The sequence below is a fragment of the Triturus cristatus genome, chromosome 6 (assembly GCF_964204655.1).
Source record: "Triturus cristatus chromosome 6, aTriCri1.1, whole genome shotgun sequence".
Lineage (NCBI taxonomy): Eukaryota > Metazoa > Chordata > Amphibia > Caudata > Salamandridae > Triturus > Triturus cristatus.
In genome coordinates this window covers 265,306,505-265,323,175 of record NC_140589.1, presented here as the reverse complement: position 1 = coordinate 265,323,175, position 16,671 = coordinate 265,306,505, and the positions used below count along the sequence as shown (strand labels likewise).

General features: G+C 48.1%; 1 protein-coding gene across 2 annotated transcripts in view; it reads right to left on the bottom strand.

Moving 5' to 3' along the window:
- Window positions 1–16,671, bottom strand: part of PUM2 (pumilio RNA binding family member 2) — an 886,789-nt gene that overhangs the window by 375,905 nt on the left and 494,213 nt on the right. For both annotated transcript variants that reach the window (XM_085610624.1, XM_085610625.1), the window contains exon 14: window positions 962–1,229. In XM_085610624.1, coding sequence (XP_085466750.1) covers window positions 962–1,229 — 268 coding nt within the window. The remainder of the gene's footprint in view (window positions 1–961; window positions 1,230–16,671) is intronic.

Sequence of the window (16,671 nt, the reverse complement as noted above, 5' to 3'; positions counted from 1 at the left end):
ACCTTTCCTATATCTAAATCTTGGGAAAGACATCTTCAATCCTGTCCTTGCGATATGAGTTCCTCTCAATCTACACTGCATACAGTATTGTTCTGTAAATTTTACCACAATTTGAGAAAACAGTGGCTAATCCCGATTCTGAAAATTTGGGGCTTACGTAGATGTCGTCCCGCTTTCCTTGTTATGCAACTATTGGACACTGAGCTGTTTGCTAAACAGATAGTTACTTACTTAAAATTGGTAGTGAGACATAGGCAGAATCTGTGACATGTCAATTTAATTTTTTTTCTCTTACTAAATTGTATAATAACATTTGTATGTTATTGCATTGGAGAGGTACCTTTTATATATATTCTTTTGTTTTAGTATTTTTGCTTTCTTCATGCTGAAAATTTTGAAGATGTCATTGTCAATTGTATTTTCATGTACTTTTATGGTTGCCTCTTTGGCTTCCGAAAAAAGATTGATTTGATTTGATTTGACTGGCAGATGCTACGGGAAACGCAGTGCTGTGAATCGCGGTCAACAACAGCCATCGCTTACATTGTGCCTCTGTCAGGTCACAGCCACAGTGGTGACTTGTTTATAGTAAGCAGTCTTCACATCTCAGCAGAATTGCGCAGTAAATGGATAAACCCTGGGACATAAAAAGCACAACCTAGCACTGAATGCGTGAAAAAGAGATGTAGGAACAGCCTGAGACTTGTGCTTTATCAATGCTAAAGAATCCACGTAAATAGTATCAATTGGTTTTGATCTCCACCTCACATATGTTCTATGCCTTGCTTAGATTTAGCAAATTTGAATTTCAGTTTCATCTTTAACAGTCCTAAATTTTTTATTGAAACATCATATGCCCACACTTGATTGCGTGCAAGTACTATAAAGCGTCTTCTCTATTTGTAATTACAGAAGAGTGACGGTACATCTTTGGACATAATGCAAAACTTTTGACACAAACCTTGATCCATGCTGGTCTTGAGAAAATTCAACAATATGTCCAATGAGATCTCGAAGCTGTAGATTGGGAAAACGATTGTTTCTGAAATCTTCCAGCAATCTGCTACGACCAGAGGGCATAATATCAGATCGACTGTAGCGAAGACGTGATGGAGGGAAGAGCTGGTTGTTGGAACTGAAAAGACTGGATGTACTACCGGCACTGCGGTATTTGGCTTCAGCTCCAGGTGCGGCTGATATATATCGTCCACTACCATTTGTCAGTCCACCTACAAAATGAACAAAAAAAGGCAATCGGTGAAATATTAAAATACAAATTGCAATTAGAAGTATATTTAATTGAGGTTAATACACTTCATAACACAACAAAATGAAACTAGAACATGATTTACAATATACTTACCTGTAATATTAGTTCTTCAGCATTGGTATGCTACCAGATTATGATGTTAGAAAAGTATATTGATTTAATCTTTACTGATGAATACAAACATAACCTAAGCCTCGAAATAGGATAATTGTAGGAAGCAGCTCTCTATATAGATGAAAAAAGAAAAATTGATGAACAAAATGCTAAACAATGTCTAAGTGAACAACTGCACTCTTTGCACGATATCTCATTTTGATATATCATATATCCTTCGCCAAAGAGAAGCTATCCTGGCTAACCCCACAACCGTTCCTAGGATGCCTGTTTCCAGTCCGGGAAGGACCGGGGGGAGTTTAAGACTGATTTGCATATGGCTGGGTCCATACTGGGGTGGCATGGTGAGCAAAAAATAAATAAAAAATAGATTTAGACCCAGATCTCTGTACTGGTGGGTAAGTGTTAGACACTGTTCAGCATTCCATCCATCATTTGTTCTTTCTACAAGCGCCTCTCTATATCGTTCACCAAAATGAGGTACACTGTGCAGAGTCCAGGTGGGCCTTATTGGTTTACAGAGATACAAGTAATAATTCCAAATGCTATCTTTTGTGGTAGTGTTGGCGAGCAGTTTAGGCTTATCAGGGGGTAGTGCTAAGTATTTGTTATCACAGAGGCAATAAATTCGACACACAATCGAGAAAAAATCCAAAATCAATTTAGAAAACTAACATGTATGTTTATTTATAAATTTCTACATTCTGATAAAGTAAGTACTTTGAGTTATCGATTTTTACAGGTAGAATGTTCACTTAAATGAGTCTTCGAAGGGAAAGTGGGTTTCTGTTTCAGTAACTCCCCTCCTCCCCACACTTTTTGCCAGATTTCTGCTGCACTTTGACTTTGTGTCCTGGGTCCCTCCCAATCAGGTTCCCAGGGCCAGTGTTCTTTCCCAAAACTACAATTGTACCCACAATTAGCACCCCTGTGGCCACATGTAAAGGTACTATGGTACAATGTGACCAGGGAAGGCCTCTAAGGGCTGCAGCACATTCTGTGTCACCCTTAGAGGTCCGGTACCTTAACACACACACACTGCCATTGCAGGTGGCGTGTTTTGGTGCAGAGAAAACTGAAGAGCCAATATGGCAGACATACCTGTATGCCATTCAGAAGGAACGGAGCTAGCGGTAACCCTCTGGGACAGCACCGGATTCTTTCTTGAGAATTCAGGAGTGTCATTCAGAGTCAATGAATAATGAGTACGTTGAGTAGAATAGTGGTCTGATGTCGATAGGTAGCTAGTGAGCGTCCCGTCTTTTTAAGGATCGAGTGTCCATTTAAGTTAAAAACCAATGATAAAGTGGGATCCCGAATCTTTAGAATGCCCGATTCCGCATCCTTCAATTCTCAAGAAAGAATCACATAAACAGATGTATTATCTCTTACGCCCTGAAGAAGTCCCAAGTGGACGAAACGCGTCGGCTGCTCTGGCTGTTCTTAAATGTCATTTTAATATATGAAAAATAAAGAAGATCATTTTGGAAAAGAAAAATTGGATGTACATGGACTAATTTTGACTTAATTTGAGGTTGTGGTGCGCCTTTTGCTGTTTATGTTCATACCTGTATGCCATGCCTGCAACCCACTGCCTATGGTATAGATAAGTCACACCTCTCGCTGGGTGCACTATACCACTGGCGAGGGTACAGTTGCATTAGCAGTGTACCCCTACAGTTTCCAAGTCCATTCTTAGACATTGTAAGTGGAGTAAAGGCATAAAGAGTATATGGTCTGGGACTTTGTCACTACGCACCTCACAGCACCCTAATGGCTTTACTGAATTCTGGGAAGTTTGTAGTACACTTCACAGCATAATAAACCCACACTGATGTCAGTGTGGGATTTATTGTACATTGCGCTAAGAGGGCATCTCAGAGATGCCCCCTGAAAAACAATCAGCCTCTGGTGGGTTCCCTGACTGGTAAACACCAGCCTGCCACCACAAGACCAGTTTCAGGACATTTGGGGTGCGAGATTTCGGTCCCTGAGATCAGAAACACAGCCTTTCCTGGGCAGAGGTGTTCACACCTCCCCCAGGTCAGGAAGACCCATCTGTGGCAGGGCAGCTTCAAAGGCCTTGCCGCCTTTGCAACGCGACCCCAGCCTCTCCTGCTATCAGGAGCAGGCCCCCTTCCTGTTTCACCCCCTTTATGGTGGGAAGACAAGCAGTAAAAATAAGAACAGCCCAGAAAGTGTGCCCACCTCTGCCAACCCCACCCCTCAGCTGGGGAAGGCGAAGTGAAGCCCACTCTTCAGTGCCTGTGAGAAAGTGCCCTTTTTCTGCATGGTTGCCCTCACTTTTTTGCTGAATTGCTGATGTGCTTTGACCGAGTGTGTCCTGGGCTCCTGCTAATCAGGTACCTAGGGCGTATGATTTTTCACTAAAAACGCATTGAAGCCTAAACCCAATTGGCATATCTGGCCACAGGCCAGCCCCTGTTAAATGGGACTACAGGTACTTGGTGCACTGTGACTAGAGAAGGCCTCTAAGGGCTGCAGTACGTACTGGGAGAAAGTGCCCTCTATCTGCAGAGTTGCCCCCCACTTTTTGATGAATTGCTGATGTGCTTTGACTGAGTGTGCCCTGGGTCCTGCTAATCAGGAACCCAGGGCCTATGTTCTGTCCCTAAAACTGCATTGAGGCCTAATCCCAATTGGCATCTCTGGCCACAGGTCAGCCCCTTGTAAATGGTACCACAGGTACCAAGGGCATTGTGACAAGAGAAGGTCTCTAAGGACTGCAGCACTTATTGTGCCCCCCTTAGAGGCCCTGTACCCTGACACTCACACACTGGCTTTGCACGCTGCGTGTCTTGGTGCAGAAAAACATGAAGAGTCGACAAGGCACACATCCCTGGCCATGCCTACAACCCACTGCCCTGGCATAGATCATTCACCCCTCTAGCTGGGTGCACTATACCATTGGTGAGGGTACAGGTGCATGAGCTCTGTACCCCTACAGTCTCTAAGTCCATTCTTAGACATTGTAAGTGCAGTGCTGCCATTAAGAGTATATGGTGCTGGGAGCTGGTCATTATGAACTGCACACCACCATAATGGCTACACTGAAAACTGAGAAGCTTGGCATCACACTTCTCAGCACATTAAACCCACACTGATGCCAGTGTGGGATTTAATGAAAATGCACACAGAGGGCATCTTAGAGATGCCCCCTGAAAACTAACCTACCACTAGTGTCCATGCTGACTGGACCCCGAGGTCGAGAGCCTGCTGCTCTCTGGGGCCTGAAACAAAGCACATCCCAGGACGAGGTGCCAAGCCTCCTCCCCCAGGATGGGCAGGGTTCACAAAAGGGAAGCTTCAAAGGCTTGCCGCCTTTGTGAGCTTTCCCAGGCCACTTGCTACTCTCAGCAACTGGTCCCCACTGGTTCTGACCCCCACTTTGGGCGGGAGAACTGGCAGGAAAATCAAGTGAGGAAGAGAGGTGTGCCCACCTCTGCCAACTTCACCCCTCGGGTGGGGGGGGAGGCGAGATGAAGCACAACTCTCAGTCCCCGCCATCTGGCAGATGGGGGGACTGAGCCAACCCGGGAAAGGCTTGTGCCCCCCCCACCCCCCACTGAAGGGTGGCATAATAGGGGTGTACCCACCTCAGGGAAGGCCCCATTGGCACCAACCTTTTTACCTACCTCTACTGCCCCTAAATCTAGTATTTAGTGGCAACCCTGAACCTTGCTTCCTCAGACCAGAAGAAACTACAAGAAAAGAAGAAGGACCGGCAAGCCGTGACGATGCTAACAAGAGGAAGACGCCCACTGATTTGAGTCCAGCCTGTCTCCACCTCGAGCCTGCTCCTGCGAAATCCCTGAGTGTCCTGCAGCCAGCAACCTCGAAAACCCTGGAGGACATGCCTGCCTTCAGCCACAAAGACTGTGTCTACCGTGAACACCATATTTGTTCATCTCCAACCTCGGCTCTGGCAGGACACTGCGAATCTGCCCCACTCTGCACCTGCCGTCCACAGCCCGAGGCTGAGTGAGAAAACACCACGAGGTCTTCTCCTCGGCAATCCTAACTCGAGATCCAGTGACCCCTGACCTGCCTCAAACCGCCAGCCGATGCCTACAGCCTAAATCCAGAAGGTTCCCCCAACTGTGCCCAGGAGCTGTAAGAAGTTCCGACCCTAAAAGGCACCCCTGCACCCAACGCCCCACAGCCTTTGGTGGCCAAACCGAAGGTCCCCAACTTCCAAACTTACCTTTCGAAGTGGTGGTCGCACCCAGAAGACCTTCGCCCCCCAAGCCTGCAGTGCCTTTGCAAACTGGAGGTTCCCCATTGCTAACAGGGGACCCAGCATCAAAACAGCATCCTGCACAAGCCACCCTAGTGCCGCTGAGGGTGCACCTTTGTTTCCCCATTTGCCCTGAGCTAAAGTCCAGGAGCTTTGCTGCCACAATCAAGTGGCCTGCTCATCAGCAGCCACCGACCCGAGGCTCCCTATCACCCACTGGATAATATTGGGCCTCAGCACCCTGCACCCGGCCGCCTTAGTGCCGCTGAGGGTGTAACAAGAGTGCATCCCTGACCCTGGGGGATCCCTGAGTCTACCCCCAGAACCTCAACTCCCACTACAGAATAGTTACCCTAAAACCGATAACATTATTTTCCTCCGTAGGATAACATTGACTGTTTTTCTTGGAAAAGTTGCTATGTGTGGAGTTTGAAAACCTAAAGAAATTCTTTAAAATTGTACTATTTACCAAAAACGTTTTTACTTACCTGTTTGCAGGAAATGTCCCAGTATAGTATCCAGGTATACTACACTAAGAAAAGTAACTTACCTGGTATTTTACTGACAAGCCCATTCAAATCTACGTACTGTATTTTTAAGAAGCTGGCTTTCTATATACTATACCAAAGTGAGGTATGGTGTGCACAGAGTCCAGTGAAACCCCAAAGGTAGGCAGAGGCAAAGTTAGATAGAACCTTACTCTATATTTGTGGTAGTGTGGTCGAGCAGTAAGGCAGAATCAGAGGACAGTGTTAAGCATTTGATGTACACACTCAATCAGCAAATTATTTCACATACTCAAAGACTGAACTTCAGACCAATTGGTTTTGTATAAAAATATTCTTTTAGTTTTATTTTCTAGAACCAAGCAAACCTGGCACAGGTAAGTTGATAAATGCTTTGCAGTAAATATACAGTTTGAAATGCACTTATAAATGTACTTTGAAATGGTTACAGTTTAAATTACTGGTAATGCAATACTGTGAAATGATGTACATAAACTTTGTATCAACATTGCAATGAAAATTACAGGTACGTTACTTTTGAGATTACTTTTTCTACTCAGTGTGATATGCCTAGATATCACATAGACATTTTCTAGAAAAAAGGTAAGTAAAATCAGTTTTGCACAATTTTTATTTTTCCGGTGTCCATACTAATCAACTCCACACTTGGATTCCTATTGAGAGAAATTAAATTAACGGTGACCAGGTAAGTAATCAGTCTTTAGAGGTGAGTTTCTGGGGTGAGAAAAAGGGTTCCCCCAGGGTCAAGGATGCACTATTGTTACACCCTCAGCACCACAGATCAGTCCCTGGTAAATGGTACCACAGTTACCCAGGGCACTGTGATCAGAGAATGCCTCTAAGGGTTGCAGCACTTATTGTGCCACCCTTGGAGGTCCTGTAGCCTGACACCCACACACTGCCATTGCAGGCTGCATGTCTTGGTGCAGAACAAAGTGAAGAGTCGACATGGCACACATCCCTGTGTGCCACGCCCACAAACCACTGCCCTGGCATACATCAGTCACCCCTCTAGCTGGGTGCCCTATGATAGTGGTGAGGGTACAGGTGCATGAGCCCTGTACCCCTACAATGCCCAAGTCCATTCCTGGGCACTGTAAGTGCAGTGCTGCCATTAAGAGTACATGGTGCTGGGAGTTTGCCATTACGAACTCCACAGCACCATAATGGCTATACTGAAGACTGGGAAGTTTGGTATCAAACTTCTCAGCACATTAAAACCACACTGATGCCAGTGTGGGATTTAATGTAAAATGCACAACAGAGGGCATCTTAGAGATGCCCCCTGAAACTCGACCAACTTCTAGTGACCTGACTGGGTGGCTGCCTAGGCTGCCACCAACAGACATGTTTCTTGACCCCTGGGTGGAGATCTGCTGCTCTCGGGGGCCTGAAACAATGCACATCCTGGGACGAGGTGTCAAGCCTCCTCTCCCAGGATGGGCAGGGTTCACGAAGGAAATGCTTCAAAGGCATGCCGCCTTTGTGAGCCTCTCTAGACCAATTGCTGCTTTCAGCAACTGGTCCCCACTGGTTCTACCCCCCACTTTGGGCGGGAGAACCGGCGGAAAAAACAAGTGAGGAAGAGAGGTGTGCCCACCTCTGCCAACTCCACCCCTCAGATGAGGAAGGCGAGGTGAAGCACAACCTCAAGTCCCAGCCACCTTGAGAATGGGGGGACCCAGCCAACCAGGCTCAGGCTCCTGCCCCTCTCCCACTGGAGAGTGGCAGAATAGGGGGTGTAACCACCCCAGGGAAGCGACCTATTGGTCCCTGCGCTTTACCTAGCTGTAACGCCCTAAATTTGTATTCAGGGGGCACCCTGAACCTTGCTTTTTGAGATCCAGAAACAACAAGAAAAGATGATAAGAAGGACCGAAAAGCCGTGCAGAGCTAACAAGAGGACGATGCCCACTGACTAGGCCCCAGGCCCACAGGCCTGTCTCCCCTCGAACCTGCTCCTGCGAAATCCCGGTGTGTCCGACAGCCATCAACCTCAAAATCTCCGAGGGACCTGCTTGCCTTCACTTCAAAGTCTGAATCTCCCGTGAACACCTGACTTGTTCAAACTGCAGCTTCTCGCTCCGGCCGAACTGCGAATCTAGCCCACTCTGCACCAGCCGAACTCGGCCTGAGCGCGAGTGGAAAAACACCACAAGGATTTCACCCCGGCGATCCTGACCAGAGATCCATCGACCCCGGACCTGCCTCAAGCCTCTAGCCTACGCCTGCAGCCTAAATCCAGAAGGCCCCCTTAGCCGCGACCAGGAGCTGGTAAGAAGATCTGACCCCAAAGGCAACCCTGCACCCGACGCCCTACGGCATTGTGTACCCAAACCGACGGTGCCTAACCAACCCTTAACTTCCCAACTTACCTCGCCAAGTGGTGGTCACACCAAGAAGACCTTCGTCTCCCTGCCTGCAGTGCTTTTGCAAACCAGAGGTTCTCCATAGAAAACAACAAGGTGTCATACATCGAAACAGCACTCTGCACCCAGCCGCCCCCTAGGGACGCTGAACGTGCATCATTTGTGCTACTTTGTTTCCCCATTTACCCTGACCTTAACCCTAGGAGCTTTGCTCCCACAACCCAGTGGGCCTGCTTGCCAGCCCCCACCAACTTGAGGCCCCCTATCACCCATTGGATAACATTGGGCCTCCACACTCTGCACCCAGCCGCCCTAGTGCCGCTGAGGGTGCAACAACAGTACATCACTGACCGTGGGGGACCCCCGAGTCTAACCCCAGAACCTTAACTCCCACAGTCGATTACTTACCTGTGAACCGTTAACTTGTTTTTCCTCCATAGGATAACATTGACAATTTTCTTCCAAAAAGTTTCTAAGTGTGGAGTTTTGAAATCTAAAAATATTCTTTAAAAATCATGCGAAAAACCAAAACGTAATTACTTAACTGTTTCCAGGAAATGTTCCAGTGCTGAATCTAGGTATCCAGCACTGAGTTAGAAAATTAACATAAAAAGTAACTTACCTGTAACTTACTGTGAAAAACTATTTATTTCAAAGTACTGCATTTACTAAGTGTTGCAAACTACTGTATTCCGTGTCAATCAAAACAAGTACAATTCCTATTGCATTTTCAAACTGTTCTATATCCAGTAATGTATTAATGAAAAGTATTTAATGCTTAACTGTGCCAGGCTTCCTTGGTTCTAAAAGCTCAATGGGACATTTTAAGTAAATGCAATTTCAATTACTTTGCATATGATTTTCTTACTCCGGGTTGGATCTTGGATTCAACCCTGGTGCATTTCCAGTAACCAGTTGAGAGAAATAGTTTTTGTTACACAGGCGATTTTTAAGGAATATTTGTATATTGCAAAAATCGACACTTAGAAGAATTTCTGGCAAAAACCAGGCAATGTTATCCTATGGAGAAAAGGAGTATGCTACTTACCAGTATGCATCTGTTCTTGGCATGTAGAGCTGCAGATCTATACACTGTGCATAGATCGCCATCTGGTGTTGGGCCCCGATGTTTGCAGTTTGTTTTTCTTCTTGGACAATGTTTGGAAGTCACGAGTTCGGTGACTCCTCCTTCGGTCCGTACTGCGCATGGGCTTCGGCTCCATCCTCAGATTGTTTTTCGCCAGCAGGGAAAAGATGGAGCGTAGTGATAATAGTAAAGAAACCCATGTGTGTTGTATCCAAATAGGATAGAACTGGAACGGATACAGGTAGCCGGGGAGGCGGGTGGGCGTGTATAGATCTGCAGCTCTACATGCCAAGAATAGATGCATACTGGTAAGTAGCATATTCCGTTCAAGACATATGAGCTGCAGATTATACACTGTGCATAGATTATATAGCAGTACCCAACCCTAGCGGCGACCACCGGTATCCGTTGCAGTGGTTTGAAACAGTGTCTTTAGTACAGCCTGGCCCACACTAGCTTGTTGTTTGGAGTGCCCATCTACACAGTAGTGTTTTGTGAAGGTGTGCGGTGTTGACCATGTGGCTGCTTTGCAGATGTCATCTAAGGGTATGTTCCCTAGAAAAGCCATAGAAGCCCCTATCTTACCTGTAGAGTGGGCTTTAGGTGGAACAGATAATGTTCTCTTTGCTTTATGATAACAAATTTGTATGCACTTTACAATCCACCTAGCTATCCCTGATTTTGAGATGGGGTTGCCTTTATGCGGTGGAGAGAACGAGACAAACAACTGTTTAGTCTTTCTGAAAGATTGCGTTCTTTGTATGTAGTAAAGTAAAGCCCTTTTAACATCAAGTGTATGTAGAGCCCTTTCCGCAACAGATTGAGGTTACGAGAAAAAAAACGGTAATTCCACCGATTGATTGAGATGGAAGGGGGAAATGACCTTGGGCAGAAATTTGGGATTTGTGCGAAGTATCACCTTGCTGTGATGTATCTGTAGAAAGGGTTCTTGTATAGTGAACGCTTGTATTTCACTAACCCTTCTAAGGGAAGTGATAGCTACGAGGAAAGCTGTTTTCCAAGTAAGGAACTGCAGCTCACATTTATGCATTGGTTCGAAAGGCAGACCCATTAGCCTTGTAAGAACTACGTTTAGATTCCACACAGGTGAGGGTGGTGCCCTGGGCGGAATTACTCTTTTAAGGCCTTCCATGAAAGCTTTAATAGCAGGCACTCTGAAAAGTGATAAATGCTGTCTGTTTTGCAGGTAAGCAGCAATTGCTGCTAGGTGTAGACGGATGGATGAGTATGCCAGGTTACACCATTGTAGATGGAGCAGGTAGCATATGATGTGCTGTATGGATACATCTAAAGGGTTGATTGTATTGTTACGGCAGTAAACAACAAATCTCTTCCACTTTGTGGCATAGCATGCTCGAGTGGTAGGACGTCTGGCTTCCCTGATAATGTTCATGCAATCAGGGGAAGATTAAGGTATCCAAATTCTAAGATTTCAGGAGCCAGATCGCAAGGTTGAGCTGAGCTGGGTCCGGGTGCCTGATTTCTCCATTGTTCTGGGTTAGGAGGCATGGGGACAGGTGCAGTTTTTGGTGTGGTACCACTGAGAGCTGTAGTAGTGTGGTGTACCACGGCTGCCTGGCCCATGTTGGAGCTACCAGAATGAGTGTGAGGGAGTGCTGTTGTAGCTTCCTTACCACTAATGGAATTAGCGGGAGAGGTGGAAAGGCGTATGCAAATTTGCCTGACCAGTTCATCCATATCGCATTGCCTTTGGACAATGGGTGTGGGTATCTGGCGGCGAAGCTTGGGCATTTTTTGTTTTCGTGGGTGGCGAAGAGGTCTATCTGAGGATGCCCCCACTTGTGAAAGAATGGGTGAAGAACTTGTGGATGCAGTTCCCATTCGTGCATTTGCTGCGTTTGTCTGCTGAGCAGATCTGCCATGGTGTTTTGTATCCCTGGGACATGTTGTGCCAGGAGAAAGATTTTTTGTGGAATTGGCCATCTCCATATGCTCTGTGCTAACCGAGAGAGCTGGGGAGAGTGTCCCCCCCCCCTGTTTTTGAATGTAGTACATTGCAGTCATATTGTCTGCGCGAATGAGGACTGCTTTGGCTGAGATTTGTTTCTGAAACGATTTCAGGGCTAGAAATATCGCCAATAACTCCAGATGGTTGATGTGGAGTAACTTTTGTTGTGGCGTCCATATACCTTGCAATGTGAGGTGTAATAGGTGCGCTCCCCAGCCGGAGAGTGATGCGTCCGTTGTTAGAATCACCTGAGGAACCAGGTCCAGGAACGGTCGCCCTTTGGAAAGGTTTGTGGTGTTCCACCACTGCAGAGAGCGATGGGTGCCATCGTCCACCAACACCAGATCCGTCAGCTGCCCCTGGGCCTGGTTCCACTGGCGTGCTAGGCACTCTTGGAGTGGACGCATATGGAGTCTTGCATGAGGCACTATGAAGATGCAAGATGCCATCATCCCTATTAGCTTCATAAACACTCTTGCTGGGAGAGAGTGCTGAAGAATGAATCTTTGGTGCAAGGCTTGTATGCTTGCGATTCTGGCTGAATTGGGATAGGCTATAGCTTTTGAGGTGTCTATAGTGGCACCGAGGTATTGCTTTGTGTGAGACGGTATCAGCTGGGACTTTTGGTGGTTCACCGTGAAACCTAGCTGGTGGAGTAGTTGGATGGTAGTGTTTGTATGTTGCACACACTGGTTGTAGGACGCAGCTTTTATGAGCCAGTCGTCCAAGTAAGGGAAGACGTGAATGTGTTGTCTTCTGAGGTGTGCCGCCACTACTGCTAGGCATTTGGTAAACACTCTTGGTGCGGTTGTGACCCCGAAGGGGAGAACCTTGAACTGATAATGTTGGCCGTCCACCACAAATCTGAGGTACTCTCTGTGAGAAGGGTGTATTGGAATATGAAAGTATGCGTCTTTCAAGTCCAGTGTAGTGAGAAAGTCGTCCTGGCAGAGGAGTGGGAGAACTTGTTGGAGAGTTACCATGTGAAAATGGTCTGAATGTATGTATGCATTTAGAGGCCGGAGGTCTAGAATGGGTCGTAGGGTCTCGTCTCTCTTCGGTATCAGAAAGTACAGAGTGTAGACCCCTAAATTTTGCTGATTGACGGGGACCTGCTCTACAGCTTGTTTTTGCAGGAGGGAGATTACCTCTTGTTTCAGCAGTGTGGTATGTTCTTGTGACATTGTACGGTGCCTGGGTGGAATATTTGGGGGGGTAGATGTTAGTTCGAGACAGTACCCTGACCGAATAATTTGGGTCACCCATTTGTCTGATGTTATGGTCTCCCAGGTTTGAAAAAAGTCTTGTAGTCTGCCCCTGACCGGAGTGGAATGGTCTGGGGGAAGCGGGGGGAAGTCATTGTGTGGGCGGTGTGGCAGAACGGGCGGTGTTGGTTTTGCCCCTGCCTTTATTATTGTTCCCTCTATATCCACCTCTTTGATAGCCCTTTGTGAAGGTAGTCTGAGGAGGGGACTTGTAGGACGTAGAGGCGTTATCGGCAGAGTAACCCCTGCCAGTGCCTCGAAAGGAGGAACGGCGAAAGGAGCGTCTAGGAGTGTGGGATTGTAATGCTCCCATAGACTTCGCCGTATCTGTATCCTTCTTCATTTTTTCCAGGGCTTAGTCTACTTTTGGGCCAAATAAGTGTTATTGGTCAAAAGGGTGGTTCAATATAGATGCTTGGACCTCCGGCTTAAAGCCTGAGATTCTGAGCCAGGCGTGGCGGCGAAGCAGAACACTGGTGTTTATAGCCCTGGAAGCTGTGTCTGCTGCGTCAAGGGCACATTTAATAGAGGTGTTGGTAATGATTTTTCCCTCTTGTATCAGTTCATGAGCCTTATTTTTATATTTCTTTGGGAGATGTTGCATGATAGCCTCCAGCTCATCATAGTGTGCTCTGTCGTACCGTGCCAGCAGCGCTTGCGTGTTGGAGATGCGCCACATATTGGCAGCTTGCGAGGCAGTGCGTTTGCCTGACGCATCTAGGAGCTTGGACTCCTTATCGGGTGGTGGAGCCTCACCCGATGACTGAGAATTGGATCGCTTCCTAGCTGTGGATACCACTAATGAGTCTAAGGGCGCAGGTCCTTTAATATAGGCAGGATCTGTGGGGGCTGCCTTATATTTCTTCTCTATTCTGGGGTTTAAGACCCTAGCCCTGACTGGGTCTTTGAAAACCTCTGCCGCATGTTTGGTCACCCCTTTAAGCATGGGTAATATGGCAGTAGATTTATCTGCGATGTCAAAAGTGTCAAGTAGGAAGTCTTCCTCAACTGGATCACTGTGTAACTCCACCCCATGATAATGTGCCGCCCGTTGTAACAAGTGGTAGAACCCCAGAGAGTCCTCTGGTGGAGATGGCCTGGATGGATAAAGATCATCCTGAGGCACATCTGGGACGTCTGGATTATGATAATCCTCCCATGGGTCGGGTGTTCCCAGAGGAGTGGGGTCCTGTGGGGCATATGTTGGATCATAGTAGGGATCCCCTTGGTCATCAGGGTCTGGAGACGGGGTTGGAGAGCGATGAGGCAAGGGTGGAGAAGGTGGAGGCGGAGATGGGGGAGGTGGAGGAGGTGGAGGCAGTGGGGAGGGCACTCTGAAAGGGGATGTGGCAGAGTCCTTCAGTTTTGGCGGTGGAGGAGGAGCTGGCTTGTCTAAATGTCTTTTCTTTGAAGACAAAGTCAAATGTCCAGTCTTTGGATCCTTTGTTAAAGTCTTTTGTCGAGGATCTGGCGTGAAGAGCTCCTCCGGCACCGATTCATCTGTCGGTGCCGATGTTTTCGGGGCCGACGGCTTCTTCGGTTTATCTGTGACATGCTTTTTCGGGGCCTCCGATTTTTTGTTCGGTGCCAAGGCAGGCTTCGGCACGGACGCGTCGGTGCCGAGGGATTTATGATTGGTCGGCACCGAGAGGCCAGGTTTCGACACCGATGGCTTCGGAACGGAGCTTGGTGTGGTTTTCTTCGGCGCCGAAGGGTGTTTTTCGGCGCCACTAGTAGGCTGGCTCGAGCCCGAGCTGCCGGGAGACTTGTGATGCCTCTTCACCGGGCCCGAAGGTGGGGTGATGGAAGCGGTATGTTTGGTTTTGCCTAGGCCCGGAGGCGAAGGTGTAACCGGAGTCCCTTTCGGTATGGGCGCGGGAGTGGGATGGGGTAGAGTACTCACGACCCTCTGCGCCGGTGTGATCTCCTCCACGTCAGAGTCGTCTGCCTCGGAAGCGCTGACGAGGTCGTCTTACTGTTCGGTGTGCTGCTGTTCCGAAGCTCCGATGTCTTCTCCGAAGATGTCAGGTGGAGCCGAGGTCGATGAGTGCGCCATGGTGCGTCGAGCTCGTCGATCCCGAATAGTCTTTTTCGATCGAAAAGACTTGCAAGCGGGGCAGTCTCGGGCCTCGTGTTCGGGAGAGAGGCAGAGGTTGCACACCTGATGTAGATCGGTGTGGGGAAATTTAGACCCAAATTTTGGGCACTTCTTAAAGGGAGTCCTTTCCATCGGCCGAGACCGGAGTCGAGATAGGCCCGAAGGCCGCTGCCTGGAATCGAGGAAGTGCCGAAGAGAGAGATAAAGAAGATGATTCTGTCTGAAGAATCTCGATGGACGAGTATTTTTCGTCGAAGGTCGAACTGGAAAGGTTCGAAGCCAGAGCACGAAGTATTACATCCGAGCCCGATGGCGGAAAAATACAATCTGAGGATGGAGCCGAAGCCCATGCGCAGTACGGACCGAAGGAGGAGTCACCGAACTCGTGACTTCCAAACATTGTCCAGGAAGAAAAACAAACTGCAAACATCCGGGCCCAACACCAGATGGCGATCTATGCACAGTGTATAATCTGCAGCTCATATGCCTCGAACATCAAGTTATAGCCAAATACGGTTGTGATTACTTTTTAGGGTCAGTGCTGGGCACCAAGATCCAGCACTGGGATTTCTCCTGATAACAGGTGAGTAATTTCGTTTTCGTTGATCGGCTGATTTTTAGTGAATATTTTAACGTTTCAAAACTCGACACTTAGAAGAAATTCCAAGTGAAACCAGTCAATGTTACCTTATGGAGAAAAAGTGAGTTATGGGCTTTTAGGTAAGTACTCCACTGGCAGAGTTAAGGCTCTGGGCATAGACTCAGGGGTCTCCCAGGGTCAGGTAGGTACTCAATGGATTTCAATGGAGAAGCTCTAAGACAAACAAAGGCTGCACGCTCGGGGACGAAGATTCTTCAGGTGCGACCACCACTTCGAGAGGTAAGTTAGGAAGCTGTAGGTTAGGTAGGCACCCAGGAGCTGTGCACAGGGGGCCGCATGGCGCCGGGTGCAGGGGTGTCTTTTCGCGTCGGGAAATCTCACCCTCAGCTGGTCGCGGTTGGTGGGGTCCCTGGTTCTGAGGCTGCAGGCGTCGTCAGGAGAGTCGAGGTGGGTCCTTGGGTGCTGGATTCTTGGTCACAAGCAGAGTGTGCAGGAGTCGCAGTTCCTGGCTGGCACCAGGGGTTTGTTACTTGCTTTGAGCAGAACCACTGCTCGTGGGAGTCCCAGGCTTTTAGAGTCACAAGGCAGTCCGGTCCTCTGGGGTGTTCGAGGTTGCTGACCACTGGAGACACCGGGTTTTAGCAGGAGCAGGTTCGAGGGTCCACAGGCATGTAGGGCTGGGGCCAAGTCAGTTGGTGTCTTCCTCTGGTTAGCGGCTGCACAGCAGGTCATCTTTCTTCTTGTTCTTCTTGCTTGTTTCGGATTCGGGATCTGAGGAAGGAAGGTTCAGGGTGCCCCTAAATACTACATTTAGGGGAGTTACAGGTAGGTAGAGGTCAGGGACCAATGGGTCCCTTCCCAGGGGTGGGTACACCCCCTATCCTGCCACTCTCCAGTGGGAGGGGGGCAGGAGCCTAGTCCTGATTGGGCAGGGCTTCCCATCTTCAAGATGGCGAGAGCCCGGAGATGTGCTTCACCTCGCCTTCCCCACCTGAGGGGGGAAGGAGGGGTTGGCAGAGGCTGGCACAAACCCTTTCCTCATGTGGGCTTTCCCGCCAGTCTTCCCGCCAGAGTGGGGCTAGAACCGGTGGG